Source organism: Crocodylus siamensis, chromosome 3, assembly GCF_052110815.1.
Source record: "Crocodylus siamensis isolate JL-2025a chromosome 3, ASM5211081v1, whole genome shotgun sequence".
Lineage (NCBI taxonomy): Eukaryota > Metazoa > Chordata > Crocodylia > Crocodylidae > Crocodylus > Crocodylus siamensis.
The window spans coordinates 96278981-96298145 of NC_143397.1; the positions used below are offsets into that span (position 1 = coordinate 96278981).

General features: G+C 47.0%; 1 protein-coding gene across 1 annotated transcript in view; it reads left to right on the top strand.

The window, feature by feature from the left end:
- The first annotated feature begins 728 nt into the window (after positions 1 to 728).
- The window catches only part of LOC149868556 (uncharacterized), a 35172-nt gene continuing 16735 nt past the window's right edge, over positions 729 to 19165 (top strand). The window contains exon 1 of the mRNA XM_090037242.1: positions 729 to 998. Within this exon, the coding sequence (XP_089893368.1) occupies positions 978 to 998 (21 nt within the window). The 5' untranslated portion in view covers positions 729 to 977. The remainder of the gene's footprint in view (positions 999 to 19165) is intronic.

Genomic DNA, 19165 nt, shown 5'->3' on the forward strand with positions numbered 1-19165 from the left:
AAAAGAAACTACAACTGAATTCATTTATAGTCCATCTGTGTAGGTCTTTGGTACCAGTTTTTTGGGTTTCTTTAAAAAAATGTTATTAGACCCTGACTCCATGTGGCGCCCAACGATTAGGGAGACAATGATCCAATTGCCCACGGATTCTGTTACTCATTAGCCAGAGCAGGCAGGGAGCAAACACCAGCAGACATTGTTCAGAACAGCTTTATTCAGAATAGAGACAGCTTCGGACTAGCTCCTAAATGTCAAAGATTAAAGTCTTTGATTTCAGATGCCGATGGCAAAAAGTCAGAGGACAAAAGGTCAGAGGCTAACACAACAAACTCTGTGTTCGTAATTTATCCCTCTGTATTAACAGTGTTGCATATGCACACCCCTGTCTGTGCCTCATTTCAAATTTCTTGAGTTCTCATATGAGAGAGAAAGAAACTGACCTTGACAGTCCAGCATGAGAGATATTGGTACCCATAGTGACCAGATAAAAATGAAACTACTTTAATGAAGTTGTAAAATTAAATATGCTACGCGCGCCATCCTGTGACCAAACAGAACCAGTACCACCCAAGTAAAAATAACCCCCCTTTTTTATGAAACCTGAGCAAACAAAGAAAGCACAAGTGCCAACTCATTAATTATTTATGATTGGCGTATAATAATTGGTCACCTGTGTCAAATAAAACTTTGAAGGGACTTCCGCCCAAGGGGAGAACCGTGTATACACTCAAGGCACAACAAATATTTCTCTCCGCCTCTGTATTTTATTTTATTTTTTTTGGCGTACCCCCGTCTCGTCTTACCGGTCCATTTAGCTCTCTATCTTTGGCGTTATCTTTCTTATCAAGAGCTCTAAGTAATCTGCAGACTGCAATGACTTATATGAATCGCTCGGAAGCTGCTGTCTTACCCACCCTGTAAATGCTGGGTAACATGATATCTACATGCTCTAACCAAATCAATCAGCTCCTCTGCCTATGCTGCAGCACATCAGAAGCGTAAGTAAAATAAATCTTTTGTGAAACCATCCGCTGTGTTTAAATCATACTGACTCCTGCTCACCGTTATCACCCACCTGCCCGGTCATAAATCCCCCTCCTCTCGCCAAGCCGGTCGTGCCGACCTAGGCTCACAGGTCAAGGGTGCACCGGCGTTATGGGGCGCAGCACTAAAAAACCAACAAACTGGGGAGCTACAGTGAATAATAGTTCTTTTCACATTTTATACACTTTGATTCATGCTCATTAACATTCATTCCATCCTCGCTTCTCCTATGTTCCATCCATTTCTCCTCCCATTTCAAGCTCCACCTCTGTTTACTGTTTGTTTCATTAGCATGGACTTGCCTATGCACTGTACTCATTTACATGCCTTTCTGCTAAGAGCACATGTCTAAGACCTTGACTTTACTTCTTTGGTCAATGGGTGGACTTTGGAGGCTTCTTTACCAATCATCATTCGCCCTTTTGCATATGTTCATCTTGGATTCTGTTACCAATTATATGTTGTTTTTCACATTCCAGTTTGTTTTTCTGTTCTAGGTTGTACCATCTTCCACATTCCTTAGGCTTTACCTCATTCACAGCACACAAACTCACTTGAAAATGGTTGGCAGTTAAGATGGTTACTTAACATAAGCAAATGGCTTAGATATCATTCTGGCTTGTGGTTAGCAGCTCTGCTAAGGCCATAGGTTAAAGCCTTGTATTCAGCTGCAAATCCAGTACTCCCCAAGATCCAAATATTGTCACCATAACAATTATTTTTTTTACTCTCATGCTAAATTGTAACTTATTTTATTTATACATGAATTCAGTAAACTACTTGTGATGTAATATGCTACTCAAAATAAGTAAAGGTATTGGGATTTGGCCTTTTAAAAGCAGTTCGTGCCCATCTCCGCTCGAAGGCTTGCTCCCGAGCCGCCTTTGCCTGAGCAGCTGGTCTTGTTCACCAGTGGACCTTGCGTAGACCCCAGAGGGTACCTTGATTACCTTCGGAGTGTGCCCCAAATTTTCCTGCCATGACTTTGGATTGCCTTTCAGTGATGGGGGTCTCCTTTGAGGGTGCCTCTGGAGTGGTTACGCGTCCTGGCAGCTGTCTCTGGGGCTCCAACCTACCCTACACCTTGGCCATATGCCAATCTTCTAGACGAGCCTCAAGATCTTTAGCGGCTATTCCCCGTTAATATCTTCCTGGTCCCCACGTCCTTCCATGCCAATGGGAGCCTTGGGCTCTGAGTGGACACAGAGGGTTTGGTGACTTGCTGCCTTTGGAGATGTCCCTTCCGACGCCCAGCACTATCTATGGGAGATGCCACTGTTCCTCTTTGTGCTCTCTCATGGACTCCTTCCTGCCTTCGACTGGGGTCATTGCTACCCTAGCCAGGGACGGAGGGCTACGCTAACCTGCGCTAGACAGGGACCTAAAATAGAACAGCCTGAAGAAGGGAAACACAATCAAATACCTTCACCAACGTAAAGCCCCAAGCCCCAGAAGCAACCTGACGTGAAAAACAAAACTGATACCCTGACAACAAGAACAATGAGACAGGGAAGGACAAAATGGGCAAGGGGGAATCACGGGAAGTGTCCCATACTCCTTCAGTCCCCTACCGCCCCTAAGCAAGCATGCCCTCAGGGTCAGGGACCACACCTCCACCCCAGCCAGGGTCTCCTTTTTCCCCCCCGGGACCCACATCTGCCCTGTAGCTGCAGTCCTCGTCGCCTCTTGTAAGCACTTCCATGCTGGCTCTCCCTGTCAGCTCTTTTGATCCCCATTGGGCTTCTCCGGCACAGGGATTCCCCACAGCTCCTGCCACTGCTGCTGCTGCAGCCAGCTTCCCTGCCAGCATCTTCGATCCCCACCGATCTTCTCCAGCATGGGTATCCTTTGCAGCTCCTGCTGACTCTGCCGCTGCTGCTGCCGGCCTTCCTGCTGGGATCTTCAATCCCCGCCGGTCTTTCTTGGCTCAGGGATCCTTTGCAGCTCCTGCAGCTGCTGCAAACTGCAGCAGCAGGCCACTCTCCATTCACTAGTTCCCCACCGGTCCTCCAGCCCTCGGCATCCCCACTCCCGTGCTTTCCAGGCTGATTCTTATCTTCACCAGGTGACACCTCCTCATTGCATCACCCGGCCCCACCTGGAGATGGGTGTGGCTGATAAACCGCTCGGGCGGTTTTCCACGGCATGCCTCTTCACTCCCCTGGGTCCCTGAAGCAGGGTTTGTTTGTTTTTTTTATTTGATCAGGGGTCTGCCTCTGACTGAGGCTTCCCCTTGCCTGACCCTGTGTCCCTGTGACACAGTTCTCTAATTCAGCTATGAAAAAATAAGTTCTGGCCCTCAGAGCCACATTACCCAGAACCCAGCATTGCCCCTGGTTCTGAATTGACCATATGGCATGCACTGAATTAGACCTATGCATATGGCCCAGGACATGTGCTGCATACAGCATCTGCTTCAGGATTCCTGCAATGCATAGCACCCACCACAGGACTGTACTGCCCATGGTTTCCCCCCAGTCCACGAATCACAGTGCCCACTTCAGCTGGTCTGTGACCTGTGTTGTATGTGGTGCCTACAGGTCCAAATCACAGGCCAAATCAGGGTTCTATAGTCAGAGACTAAGTTACTAAAGCCAAGCAGAATTTCCAAATGTCAGATTCCAGAAACCAAGCTGAGGAGGGTCAGAAGTCAGAGAACCAAGAGCATGGGATTCAGAGATACCTACCACAGCAGACCAACAGGGAGAACTGTTGCTTAACCTCCAATCTGGTGTCACCGGAGGACTAAAATATGGAGGCTGGTCTCCCCACATCCACTCAAAGCCTAGAAAGAGCCTGAAAAGGGTTTATGAGCAAAGGTTGTGCTGTAAGATAGAAACTCAGCCAGCTTTAGCACTAAGGAATTCATTCTGGCTGGGCTGCCTGTTAGAACCCCTGACACTTAGTTCTGGCATTTCCTAGGCTCTGAATGTTTGACTTAATATTCTTAATATATATACACACACTAAATTATATAGAGCCAGTTTCTGCCACCTCTATGCACCCTGCCACATAGTTTAATTCACATAGGAACTTTACTGTACCAGATCTTTTGCTGGTATAAATCAGCATAGTTTCATTAAGGTCAATAGAGACCTACTGATTTATGCCTCCTGACCATTTGGCCTATGGATTTTAATAGGGCTACTTGCACAGTGAGGTGCTGTTCAACTTGAGCAGCCACGGGAGAATCTAGTCCATGAAAAGAAGTCAGATGAATATGTAGTGAAATATCTCTAGGTTATTTAAATATGCAATCTACTTCAGAAATCAGTGAAGGCAAAGTATTTAGGACACCATTTAAAACATATTTCATTTATGCCTAGTGCAGGAGGCTAATATAAATTTCAAGTTGAAACCCTTAGAGGGTTGAAATCAGTATAACTGTTTTGGCTGCAAAGAAACTACACCCCTTTATACCTAATGAGAATCTCTTGGATTTCAAAAAAATCATCCCTACTCTATTTCAAGTCCTCAAATCACTCATTTATCTACCATTTCAGTCATGCTGAATAAAATCAGCCCTGTTGACACATGTATACTTTTTTTAGATTAACTTATTGATTTTTTTTATATTCTAATGACATGCAACCAAAAATAACTGTGAACATGAAGTCACAATAGAAGAGAGAGAACAAATTTAAAACCTGATGTTTCAGACAGAAGCAAATACTAACATTATTTGTTATACAGTAAAAGCTCTGTTATCTGACATCCCCCGGGAATGGGGCATGCCAGATAACAAAATATACCAGTTAATTGAGTGGCCCCAGCTGCCGCTTCTCCTGCTGTGTCTGGGGCATCCCTCCACCCCTCCTGTGGCATCGCTGCCCTTCCCATCACATTGTTCCCCTTCCGTGGGCCCTGCAGGCCCTGTGGGATAGGGGGGCTGGCCCCACACAACCCTACACAGCATGTTATGCCCCCAGGCCATGGGGGCTCAGAGAAACTGGAAGTCCCACGGTGGGCACTTCCAGTTCCAGTTTCACTTTTCCTTACAAGCCGGCATACCAGTTAACAGAGCATGCCAGCTTGAAAGGTGCCAGTTACCAGAGAGTTTACTGTAGTAGTTATTTAATCCAAATGATTTCAAGTACATTAACCAATTAATGGGAGTTGAGATCAGTTAAATGAGACTATTCTCTTTTAATTAAAGGAGAAAATGGATGGAGATTTTGTTGGTTCTAAGTAGTCACAAATATTGAGTGTAGTAGAGGGACAGAAATGGGAGGCGAGTGTTTGTGTAACCCCTGAAATGGGGATAAGAATATTTATTAGTCTTTTGTAAAGCATTTTGACATTCACAGATGAAATATTACTGGACGAGAACTAAATGACTATTATTTCTAAGAAGTTAATCTGCAAGAATAGTAGTTAAACCTCAGGACTATCTAATACATACTTCCCCGTACCCAGCCCCTGCCTGGCAGATTTTTAGAAACTACACACGTACGATAACCATTACCTAGGCCAGTACAGCAGGGACTTAGATGAAAGCCTTCAGAGCCAAGAACATGAACTACTATTGTTTGAGTTGTAGCTGAGGGAGTACCAGACGTACTCCCCTCTCCAATTGAAGATATGTTAGCAGCGCATGTGCGCTGTGGGGTGAAACTACCTACTACATGCAGATTCATAGTTTCATAGTTTGTAGGGTCGGAAAGAACCTGAGCAGATCATCGAGTCTGATCCCCTCCCATGGCAGGAAAGAGTACTGAGGTAAAACGACCCCAGCAAGATGTTCATCTAACCTTCTCTTAAAGACCCCTAGGGTAGGAGCCAGCACCACTTTTCTTGGAAGCTGGTTCCAGATCCTAGCCACTCTGACCGTGAAGTAGCGCCTCCTGATATCTAGCCTAAATCTACCCTCTGCCAGCTTGTGACCGTTATTCCTGGTCACTCCTGGTAGTGCTTGGGGGAACAGGGACTCCCCCAGTGCCTGCCGGTCTCCTCTGACTAGTTTGTAACAGGCCACTAGATCCCCCCTCAGCCTTCTCTTGTGGAGGCTGAACAGGTTCAGGTCCCACAGCCTCTCCTCATAGGGCCTGCCCTGCTCCCTCCTGATCATGCGAGTGGCCCTCTTCTGGACCCTCTCTATGTTGTCCACATCCCTCTCCAAGTGCAGTGCTCAGAACTGGATGCAGTACTCCAGCTGTGGCCTGCCCAGTGCCGCATAGAGGGGGAGGATCACCTCCTTGGATCTGCTTGAGATGCATCTGTGGATGCATGACAAGGTGCGATTGGCCTTCCTGACCACATCCCCACACTGCCAGCCCTTGTTCATCTTGGCATCAATGATGACTCCAAGATCCTTTTCTGCCTCTGTACTAACAAGAAGGGAGTTCCTCAGCCTGTCGGTATGGTGCTGGTTCTTCCTCCCCAGGTGCATCACCTTGCACTTGTTGGTATTGAATCCCATCCTATTCTCATCTGCCAACCCCTGTAACCTGTCTAGGTCTGATGCAGCCTACTCCTCCCTTCTAGCATGCCCACATCCCTCCACATCCCCCCACATCCTAGTGTCATTAGCAAATTTGAACAGGGTGTTATTTACCCCCTCATCCAAGTCACTGATGAAGATGTTGAACAGTGTGGGCCTGAAGACTGAGCCCTGCAGAACCCCACTGCCCACATCCCTCCAGGTCAAAAATGACCCATCCACCACCACTGTCTGGGTGCGGCCCTCCAGACAGTTGGCGACACATTTGGCTATGTAGGTGTCAACACCACAGACCCCCAGTTTCTTAATGAGAATGGGGTGAGAGACAGTGTCAAAGGCCTTCCGAAAGTCCAGGAAGACTATGTCCACTGCTACCCCTGAATCTAAGGATTTGGTGATCTGGTCGTAGAAGGCCACCAGGTTGGCCTGACAGGACCTGCCACTAATAAACCCATGTTGGTTGCCCCAAAGCATAATCTCCCCTGTTGGCCCCTCGTGAACATGTGCCAGAATAATTCAAAAAGCTTACCCAGGATTGAGGTAAGACTAACTGGCCTATAGTTTCCCGGGTCCTCCTTCCTCCCCTTTTTGAAGATGGGAACCACATTGGTCCTCTTCCAGTCCTCTGGCACCATACCAGAGCACCACAAGTGCTTGTAAAACCATGCCGGGGGTCCCACAATGACCTCAGCCAATTCCCTCAGTACTCAAGGGTGGAGATTGTCTGGACCAGCTGATTTGAATACATCCAGTCCCTCCACAAGTTCTCTGACTAGTTCCTGATTAATCCTTGGCCTAGGTGCACCTCCCCTGTGGTCTAAGAGGGGCCCGGGGGGGGGGGCGGGCTGTTCCGGTCCCTGCTTAGGAAAATGGAGGCAAAGAAATCATTAAATATGTTAGCTTTATTGTCTGGTGTGACAACCAAATTTCCTAGCTTGTCTTGCAGGCGTCCCACATTACCCAGAACCTTCTTTTTGCCAACTATGTATTTAAAAATGGACTTCTTGTTGTTCTTGATCCGGGAGGCTACTCCCAGTTTCATTTCCGCCTTGGCTTTCCTGACTGCCCCCCTGCATCCCTGAGCAACTAAAGTATAATCCTCCCTGGTGATGGCCCCTCCCTTTCATTGGGTGTGTGCCTCTCTTTTAGCTAGAAGACAATCCCAGATGCTTCTGGTGAGCCATGGGGGCTTTTGCACCCTCCTGCCCCCTTTGATCCGTGTTGGGATTACCTCCCTTTGGGCTTGGAGGATCGTCTCCTTAAGGAGTGACCACTCGTCTTGGACACCTGGCTCCCCTCCCCTCTGGGACCTCAGTGCTTCCCTGACTATTCTCCTTAGCTCATTGAAGTCTGCTCTCCTGAAATCTACAGCTGCTGCCTTGCTGTAGGCCTTTGCCACCTTGCACTGGATGGTGAATTCCAGCAGGCAATGATCGCTGTTGCCCAGGTGGCCAAGCACCCTCAGCCCCCTAACCAGGTCATCACCCGTGGCTGGCACCAGGTCCAACAAGGTGTCTCCCCTGACGGGGCTGTGCACCTCCTGGGTTAAATGGAGGTCCTGCATTCTGGCTAGGAACCTGTGTGAGTGGTCAGACCTGGCTGACTGCTCTTCCCAGCAGATGTCTGGAAAGTTCAGGTCACCCATGATGACCACATCCTTTGACCTAACTACCTCTGTGAGCTGACTTAAGAATTCCTGGTCTAGCTCTTCCCCTTGGTTGTGTGATCTGTCATAGACCCCCATTGTTAACTCTCTTTCCCCTTGACTGCCCTGTATTCTAACCCAGAGCACTTCAGAGTGCCCCTCTTCTGATTCTTTGCTAATTGACAAGGATGTGTATTCCTCCTTAATGTAGAGTGCCACGCCCCCACATTTCCTCCCTGTCCTATCCCTCCTGTACAGCCTATAAGCCTTGATATTCACCGCCCAGTCATGCACTGGGTCCCACCACATTTCAGTGATCCCCACTATGTCTGGGTTGGTGTCAGCTAGCAGGAGGGTAAGTTCCTCTTGCTTGTTTCCCATACTAAAAGCATTTGTGTAGAGGCATTTGAGGCCTCCTGTGGATGTGTGCACTGGCCCCCTACTTTCAGCATTACCCTGGCCCCTGTTGCTTACCTGTGTATATGTTCTGCTCCTCAGTCTAGGCTGGGTTGTACTTGTGGGTGTTGCTTGGTTTGGCAGTCCAGGGTTTCCTCCACCCTCGTCTTCTCCTTCCTCCTTCCCATATACAGTGAAGCTAGGACATGCCTGAAGAGTTTAACTATATACTTTTTTTTTTAATATATAGGAAGAGTTAAAAATGGAACATATATAATGCTAATGAAATACGAGTCTACAAAGTGTGAGGCACAGGGCCCAAAAAATATGAGGGGGAAATAACTAAACAATAGCTATGCCCCAGGGAAAGGAGGGAGTGAGGAGTCCCAGATGAGAGGAGGGGAGTGAGGAGTCCCAGATACCCCAGCTGCCCCTTTAACCAACTTATATATAACAGTTGCTTGTCACAGGGGAAAAGACCCTCCTCCCCTGTGGAAATCCCCTTCCCAGGCAACTCAACTCTTCCAAAGGCCCAGTGAATCTGTCCTCATCTTCCAGGGAAAGGCATCTCTCCCCTCAGCAGGAGGGTTTCTGCTGCTTTGGGACTCTCCCAGCTTCTGGCCCACTCGGGGCTCCATGCATTGCTCCATGCACTGTTGGCTCTGCCTTGTGCCAGGTATTGGAAACCCAAGCTGCCTGGTGCGGCTCCAGGGTCTTGGTCTGCTCCCAGACCCTCCGTGCACTGCCTGTGCTCCATGTTCCCACCCTCATGCTGGGGACTAGCGACCTGAAATGCCTCAAGAAGCTCTGAAATCCTGGTCTGATCCCAGACCCTCTGTGCACTGACTTGTGCACCACAAGCCTGGCCTCATGCCAGGGGTTGAAGACCCAAGCTGCCAGGGTCTTGGTCCCTCTTGGACCCTCCATGTACTAGCCTGTGCACTGACTGCTTGGCCTCATGCCAGGGGTTCGATCCCCAAGATGCCTTGTGCCAGTCCCAGGGTTTCAGTCCCTCTTGGACCCTCCATACACCGACCCGTGCACTGCTTGCCATGCTCCCTTGTGGCGGGGCTGGGGGGCATGGCCACTTGCCACTCCCTATCCAGTGATTCTCTTCTGGGCTCTTCAGAGGCAACAACTCCACCCCACTGGCCAGCTTTTCTTTGCCCTCTTCTCTGTCCCTCATCGCAGCCGCCCATGTGCCAGGCACACCGCTCTTTTATTCCCTTTGGGGTCTCCTCCTCCAGACTGGAAATGGACCAATCAGAGAGGGGGGTGGTAGTCCCCTCTCAGGTCCAGCTCTTTACCTCACCCCTGCAGTAGGCATGAGGCTATCCTGTTCCCTGCCTTCACCTAATTGGTTTGGGAAAGGGAAATACACAACCAATCATTTCAAACTTTTCCAAAGCTGGTGCACCAGTATGCCACTGGCAAGCCCACCACAGAGTTAAAGAGCTAAAGCAACATAGCTTTATCTTCTCTGAATTAGGCACACGTATCACGCACACCTACTGGTGGGTTGCCATCTTTTCTGTCCCCCAGTTTGAAGCCTTCCCAGTGAGGCTTATGATACCTCTTCTACCTCCTTCCTCTTTAAAAGAGAAATAATGCCATGATGGCTGATACTTACAGTGCCAACAAGGAGTGGTATCTCCCACAAAGGGGTACCCATAACAACCATACTGTATCCATGTCCCACTGCCTCTAGCACTGAATATGACCTATTCTATACTATTTTTATGGGAAGGTATTTTCTTTTCAAATCCCAGATTGTGTGTTCTCTACAGTGTTTGATTTGTAATAAAGTATCAACATTGCACTGAATTCTAAAACTGGACATCTTGTTCTGAATCTAATTTGTGTGTTGCAAGGTTTTTAATCAATATTTTACAACCGTGCTCTGAAGTTCTCTACAATTGAGCATCAGTTTACTGTAGAGAGCAATATGGGGAAAATTATGTCGTTTGCAGACAGCAGTTAAGCTGAATGACCTTCTACAAGTTAAACACAATGCCGAATATTTCCAGTGCAACTGTTAGGCATTGATTAATCAACCCAGTATCTAAACATTTTAGAGAGGGTTTTTTTTTTTTTTGGTTTTATTTTAATGATGACTATCTGCTGCTAAAATGCCCTACCAAAACAAAGCATTGTGTAGGATTGCACAAGCAATAATGTTCAAAAATCATTTCACCTTAAACTGAACTCTTACCATTCTTTCCTGCCCCTGAAAGCCCAGTCTCAATTCCCCTTTAATTCCCTACCTTTACTCTTCTTCTTGCACTACCTTTGAAGAATTGCATGCAGCTGTGCCAATTTTTTTCCAATTTTATTCATTTCTCCTTCTCTTTACCCTGTTCTCCTCCTCAGCTTAAATTGATCACTTTTTTTAGAGGTTGCTGTCATGGAGTTTTCCAACTACTCCCTTTCATTGGAGACAGAATGGACCCTTGACATATTAAGTGCTCCTTAGCTCCCATTTTTTGGTTTAAAGCAAGAATCTTTGAGAAGGTGGCTGCATAGTAATTAGTGCAATTTAGAAGCAATATAAATGGTTCTGAGGAGCAATAGTTCCCATTTGAAATGATCCAGGTTACAGACACTGCTGTATATCATCCAAATGCTCTGTCTACATCGCTTAATCATGCTGAGCAGCACTTAACTTTATGAGTGGTCCCAATGAAATCCAAAGAGGCTCCTTGTTGAGTAAACTATTGCTTTTCATAAGAGAAGGCCCAAACCTCTTTCCTCTGTGAGGAACACTCTATACATCTTTGGCATGTTCCTTGGACATGGGAACTGCATCTCTCCCACTCCTGGAATTTGTCAAAAAACATTTTTACTGCACATGCCTGCATCTTTTTCTTGGTAACAGCATGGAAAAGATCCTGGGCTCAAAGCCAAAGTTCTTGTAAGCAACTCTGCCACGTTAAATAAGTAATAAATTTAGAAGAAAAAGAAGAAGAAAGGTTGAATAGGTTGAGAAATACTCCAGTTTCCAAAAGGTGTTACACTGGTGCTCAGATTTAACTGAAATGTCAGCTCCTAGGCCTTTTATCTACTATCCAAATCATGGTTACAAATCTGCTTGTCCCCTGATCTTGCTGCTGATCACAAGACAATTCTGTTTCATTACCCTATAAAGCAAAAATCAAGAAATCCAAGGTCCATTGGGGTTGCAATAGAAGATGTGCCTTGGGAATCTAACATTGTTGGTAAAGTCTAGCAATGCTTCTTTAAAAGCTGTTCAATATTAAAATATTTAAAAATGAATCAAACATTAAAATCAACCATTTTAACCATGAACCATTAAAAACAAATATCAAAAGGCACATATTGTTGAGAAAGACTTTTTTGATTTTTTAGTAGGGCTGTGCAGAGCAGCTAATATTCGATTCGACAGCCATGTCAAATATTAAACTGAGTCCCACTTTTATTTGTCATCCGCTTCAAGTCAAAATGGGTCTGCTTTGACTCAAGGTTGAAGCTCAGTGGAATATTCGAGCTGCTTTGACTTCCCCCATAGGCTATAATGGGGAAGGCTGAAGCAGGCTATAACTTTGGCATTTCTTGTCTGATCTTGATGAAACTTGCAGAAATTGTAGCTCCTGAGGAGCCCACAAAGCCTGCCAACTGTCAACAACATAGGTCCAGGGCGTTCAGAGATACAGCACCCCAAATTCTTGAGAGAAAACCTCCTGTGACTTCTGTGTGGAAAGCCACAGGGAGCTCAAAATTGCAGACTTTCTAGCCCCTGAGGAGCCCACAAAGCCTGCCAACTTTCATAGTGATATGTGGAGGGGTTTGGGGGAAACTCCACCTTAGGTTGCTGAGAGACAAAACTCGTGATACAGATGGAGTGAGGAGGGTGGCTTTTGCTCCATCTGCACCTGGCGCTTGGGGAAGCCCGGCGGTGGGAGGTTCACCTTGAGGAACACCAGCTGCTCCTCCAAACCAGGACCCAAGCAGGCGCGGTAGGGTGTCACAGTATCCGCAGCCATACTGAACACCCTGGTCGGTGGACAGGACAGGTATTCCTGGGCAACTGTGGCCAGATCCGACCACATTGGGCTGCGGGTTCCCCAGTAGGCCAAGGGGTCACAGTCCAGGGGCTCCACAGGCTCAGCAAGATAGGCAGACACCACGGTGTGATGGCTGTCTGCCTGATCCTGGGGTCTGGTGGGTCTGGATCCCCTAATGTTTGCCATGGCCTTAGCCCATATTGGCAGCACCTGTAGTGGAGAGGAAGACTGGCTCATGGATGGCAGGCTTGGATCAGGCAATGGATCCCCCTGTCCCACTTCCCCCCACCTCCGCCGTTCCGCCTCCATCATTTTCTTAATAAGTACCTCCCTCCAGTGACTCAGTGTCTCGCTGCCACATATGATGCTGGGTCACAGCATATGCAATGCGTTGGACCCCCAAGGGTTCAAGTCTTTTCCTAAGGCCCTCCTTCAGCCACCTCACCAGTGCCTGCACGACTGGTGAAAGCCACCTGCCCCAGCCAGGAACATTGGCCCCCATTTGGCTGCAGAGCTCCTTCACTATGGGGACCACCTGGCTGAGGAAGGCATCAGCAGCACTGAGGGTCTCAGTGCCCTCAAGGAAGAGCTTGAGGACCAGCAAGATCTGGGAGATGGCTTCCCACTCAGCTTTGGTCAGGGGGCTGCTGATCCCAATCTCCCCAAGCAAGGCCAGCTCATGGATGGCCTTCTGTTGCTCCACCAGCCTCTCGAGCTCCAGGTGTGTGGAGTCCCAGCGAGTCTCCACATCCGGCATGATTCTGCGCTGCAGGACATTTAGCTCTGCTTGTTTGTCCCGCAGCATCTTGCCCCCCTTGATGCTCCAGTGGAAGGAGCCTGCCACCTTCCTCCATCTGGAAATGAGCCTGCTGGTGTTGCTGGCGCCATCACTGGCAGCCCTGTCCCCTCCAAGACATCCCTCACAATCAGATGTAAATTGTGTGCCACACAGCGAATACCAGCAAAGTTGGCATCAGGGACTGCCTTGACCATATTGGCCCCATCGTCAGTGACCATAAAGCCGCGGGTGAGCTCAGCCTGCCCAACGCCCAGCCACCCCTGCACCATGCGGTTCATGGCCCCCCTTATCTTTGCGGCTGTGTGGGACTCATCCATCACCTTGGGGTGAAGGATTGCCCACTGACAGCCTGACTGACCACACCAGTGCCCTGTGAGGGAGAGGTACGCATGATCTCCACCCCAGCTGCTCCAGATGTCCGAGGTGAAATGTACGGTCACCTGCGGACCTGCCTTGTGCAGCTCCTCCCTCAAATGCTTCCTGCATGCTTCATATAGTGAGGGCATCACCATCCTGCTGAAGGTGGTGTGTGTAGGCACCTGGTAGGATGGAGCCAGCACTGCCAGGGGCCGCCTAAGCCCTGGCCGCTCAACAAAGGTGAAGGGCTGGCCATCCAGAGCAAGCATCTCCCCAGGGGTCTGGGTGACCTTGCTCGCATTTGCAACTGGTCCCTTTTGCCCCCAGTGTTCCAGGGTGCCCTGCCTCTGCTGTGGGGGGATGGGGGTTGTGAAATGAGTGAGGGTCATTCCTGTGGCAAAGGGGTGGTACCTGCTGAGATGATTCAGCATCCCCGAGGTGGTCATGTGCTTTGTTCCCTTGCCCCGGCTGATTTTGGCTCAGCAGTGCACATATATAACAAACGCGGGATCATCTGCCAGCTCATAATGATCCCAGACTATGCTAGTACTAGGCCTTTCCCTCCGGCATGCGGGTGCATCTGTGGATGCTGCTGAACTCTCCCCCTCTTCAGCAGTCGGAGGCACAGTAAGAGAAAGAGCGGACTCAGGTAAGCCACTTGCCTTCACCTGCACAGAGGCAACTTCTGAGGTGCCTTCTGGAAAAGACCTCGCGGCTTGAAAGGAAAAACTGGAGGGGTGCCGAGCACAAACTCGACTGATTCCCCCTCCTTCCCCAGAACTTCCCTTGCCAGGGCACTGAGATCCAGATCCAGTGCCAGCTCTTCTTCTGGCACTGGAGGGCTCAGCATAGGCAGTGACAGAGGTGGAGTGCGCTGCTGTGCTGGTTGCAGTTATGGTGGGAGAGGTTGTGGCTGCTGTGTCTGGACATGAGAGAGTCTCAGGCACAGGCAGTGGCTCTGGTGGCACTGCTGCTCCCCTCTCTTTACTGCTTGTAGCAGCCTCATCCCTTGTAGCGGGAGGAAAGCGGCTGTGTCTGAGTTTGGTGGGGGGGAGAAATTGCAGCTCTCTTGCTTGCAACTCCCCTTGCTCCCCTTCATGCAGGCTGGCCAGTGTGGCCACCTGCCTTTCCACCCTGCTTCATAATGTGTTCCTTCATATGTAAACTGGACCTCTAAGTGTGCTGTGCGCCATGGATTAGATTTCTGGATGTTATGTAAATGTGTTTGTGTGTGTGTAGATAATATATTGAGAATCGTTGGTATGGTGGAAAGAATGAATGATGTATAAAAATATATATATAAACTAAATTCCTATATATAGAATAGATCTTAGACTACTACTAACCCTATCCAATATAAGCGTAAAATAATATGAAAAGTAGTTATAAAATAAAAGCCCCAAGTTCTCAGAAATCCCTGTTGCTAGCATTGCAAACGGGGAATCTGTTGAAGATCAGGGCTTCTAGCCATCGTGGTCTGACGCAGAGGTGCTGGAGAACACCAGCAGCTCAGAAACTGACCCCAAAGCAGAAAGCAGGGGAGCTGAAAAACTGCTGCCTTTTATGCATTTTCTCTGGCCCTCCCCCAGAGCACTGGGACTGGAAGAGACCTCAGAGAATGCTGACAGGTCACTGGCCAGCCACACATGTCAATCATGAAAGCACTCCTTCCCCCTCTCCCCCTTCCTCCCCTTACTTTCCTTTTTTTCCCCCTTACAGGGAATCCAGTATAGGCAAGTTGAATGTTCGACCCCTGTCGAATATTCGACTCGCACTGTTAATATTCAACCCGCACTGTTAATATTACACTTGGGGTATTCGATTCGACAGCTATTCAACCAGCTGCTATTTGACTCGACTTCCACTTTTCAACGTCGAATATGCTGAATATTTGTTGAATCGAATATTAAGTCGAAGCTTTGCACATCCCTATCCTTTAGGGCCCCTCCAATACAACAAAGGTTAGTTCTAAATCTCCTGTGGCATCCCAGAATGCATCATCCTCTTCCAACATAGAAAAGCTCAGGAATATGGGAGTGAATGAGCAGAGGCCTTTTTCTGTAAATTTGTTAAAGGTTACAAGGTTTGTTTGTATTTGGTTATTTTATTTATTTATTTACCATCATCCATAGTTATCATGGCTACATAAGCTTCAACTTTCTTTTGCTTACAGGCATTGAATTATGTTTTTTCCTCTTTGTTTGGATTCATATTGGCTCCTATCTCTTCATCTCTAGATTCCTATTGTGTTTTAGATTTGAACAAGAATTTATGGCCCACCTCAGTTCATGACAGTTGATTCCAGCCAATGAATTCTGAAATGGAACAAGATACCCATCAGAAATCACAAATCCTTTCCTCAGTACATGGGTATAGGTTGTAGCAGAGTTGGTCTAAAGACATAGGCAGACAAGGGTCTTTGGGTAAATCTAATATCTTTCACTAAACCAGTTCAAATAGTTGGAAAAAATTATTTGCAAGCTTTTGGGTATAAATACCCTTTGTCAGGTTGAGGAAGCACCTGCAGTTGAGCACGTACCAACTGCAGATGCTTCCTCAGCCTGACAAAGGGCATTGATACCCGAAATCTTGTAAAGAAGAATTTTTCCAGCTATCTGAATTGGTCTAATTAAAGATACCAGATTTAATCAAATAACTTTGTCTTCCTCAGTATATAAATCTCTGCCCAGCTTTATTCTAGTAACTATGGATCAAGACTTGAAATCTGAAATTTGGAAAGACTCACAAATAGCTCTAGGAATTTTGAAAGACAGGACAGTCTCCTGGTTAAGGTTATGGTACTCCAGGTCTGCTTGAAACTTTGCCACAGACTTTCTGTGTGTCCCTATGGAGTCAATCAAGTTTCCTTTGTCAGCTTTCTCTCTTTAAATGGCAGGATTCTGGGTACAAGAATTGTTTCTTTTGATGCATGTGCACTATGTCTAGCAAAAAGGGACCTTGATCTCATGTACAGCATCTAGATGCTGCTATAATAGAAATAATGTCATTTTTCTGCTTCTCTTCCACTTCTGAAAGTCTAGAGAAGCTATTTTTCTTCCATGGTAATCAAAAGAATGATATCTGCAACCTTTTTACAATAATACACCAGCATCTCTTATCCAAGAATTTGAATGACAATCTCTTTTTCTATACATGCATTTTCTAAGAATAAGATAAATAAATAGAGCCTCTGATTGACAGCATCTTTTCCATCAGAATTACAGACCACTGTTTAGTCCTTAAAAGCAAATAAAAAAAGGAAAAGGAAGTCTAAATTGTAGTGTAAATCTCAAAGGCTACCAGCTTTTCTTGTGAAATATATTCCCTAAGAACACTTGCAAATGATACAGTTACTTTCCTTCCATTTCTCTTTACCAAGATGGCTTATTTAAAGGGCAGCCTGGATCACTTGCTAAGTGCCATGTTAGAAATCCCACATCTGTGATTGCGGCATGACTGCTGTAAGAGGCATGTAAGATTTAGAGTGGGCAATCAAGTCATAATACTTCAGTCCCCCAAAATGAATGATGGAAATATAAATTGGAAAAAGTTGTGCCTTTCAAAGAGAAGGATGTGTAGCCTCTTAGATCACATGGAGAGGTTTGCTCTTACCTGAGATGCAGTAGGCTACTGCACCAGAAGGTTTTGTGAATAATGTACATCATTCAGCAACAAGAATGATTAATTTCAATTGCAGTGATCCCTGTCAGTAATTTTCAATTTTATCCTGATACAATTCTTTTTTCTGAGAGTCCCTCTGACTGTAATGAAGCAGGCTTGCTTCCAAATGCCTCTCAAATCAGAGTATTTGAATCACTAGTCTGTAACAGAGACCCTGGGGCAACAGATAATAAGTTGTTCTGTTGATTTCATTTTGTGTCATACCAAACTTAAGCTGAAAAAGTCTTGTTCAAGTTGGTTAACTTTTATTTGCCCCCAGAAATCTATTAGCACAGGGAAATATTGAGGTGCTGACACCCCATTATTAAAGAAACTAGAATGATGGTGTCAGGATGATTTAATTCTAACACGTTTCTGACAGTTTTCCCTATGTTCAGACAGCACTCACACAAGAGAACATGACAGTCATTTTGGCATCTCCCTTATAATGTGTGTTATTAATAGAGCTCCAGTTTATTGATTTCTCCAGCTAGATAATCATTCTTGAGAGGATGCATAATGCTGCTTGAACTGAATAGTTGATGGCAGTGAGTTACTGGGCAGGCTCTGACAAGCCAGAGAATGGAGCAAGAAGAAGCCCTCCCTGATTAGATATAAATGTAGTCAGGAGAGGCCAAAGCTGTCAAACCTGGAATATCATATGATTAATCACTTTATTACTGTTTGTATGTAGATAGAGAAGAGAGAGAAGAGAGAGAACTGAGAGCGAGAGAGAGAACACAAAAGCAAATAGTGGGAGAAATAAGGTAACAGGGAGTGATATAGTGAAAAGCCATTTCTGTTCCCTCTTCTACCCTTTTGTATTCTGGAGCCAGCACAAATCCAAAAAGGGTGTCATTAAAGTTGTGTATTTAAAGTAACCCTTTAAAAGACTTAAAATGTTAGGACTGTAATGGAGCTAAATTGATTTACACAGCTCTGTCTGACCTACTGTGGCCCAGCTTTGGTTCTTCCCAACTGGTAAGTCTACCCTGGATTTTGGCATTCCTCAAAATTAACATTTCCAGATATGTATTTCAAGAAATAACACTGAATTTGGAAATTTGGACAATATTCTGTGCAGAACTGCATCCCCCCACTCTAGCAGAGGGAATGTCTCGGAGTAAGGGGGGGGTAGGATTCTCAAACTTACGACACACTTGGTTCCTGAAAACTGCATCTTAAGTTGAAACATTGCAACTCGGAACCAATTTTCTCATAAGAACAATGCTATAAATGGGCGAATAGTTCCTTTATGATGCTCGATACAATTGCATCCAGCTGGTAAGTCTGTTGGGGTGGTAGGGAAGGGGGAGGAGAGAGGCAAGGGACATGGGGGAGCATATCAACACCCCCACAGTGAAGGAGGGATTGGGGCTGGGGCTGGGACAGAGGCTGGAGCAACAGCTGCCCAGCCATGGTGGGGGGGCATAGGACGAAGGCACAGCTTGCCCAGGAGGTGCAGGGCGGGTGAGATGGCCCTGTTGTCATGCACTGTTGGTCCAGGAGTTGCTCATCTAGTGGCTTCTGCCACTCATCCAGGAGGGTAAGAGTCGGGGGGCATGTGCACCCAGATCTGTGCAGGGTAAGTGAGGCCAGAGCTGCATTGCACCATGCTCTGGGCAGGTGGCATGGTTTATAGGAGAACTAGGACAAAATTTTAGCTGGCTGCAGCCCTTCCATAGGCCCTGCTCCACCCTGATCCAGGGGCACATATGCCCACCCCCATACCTCCTGCAGCTCACCCAACCAGGGTGAGGTGGGGTGGAGGCGGCATGGGATGAAGGTGCAGGTCATCCAGG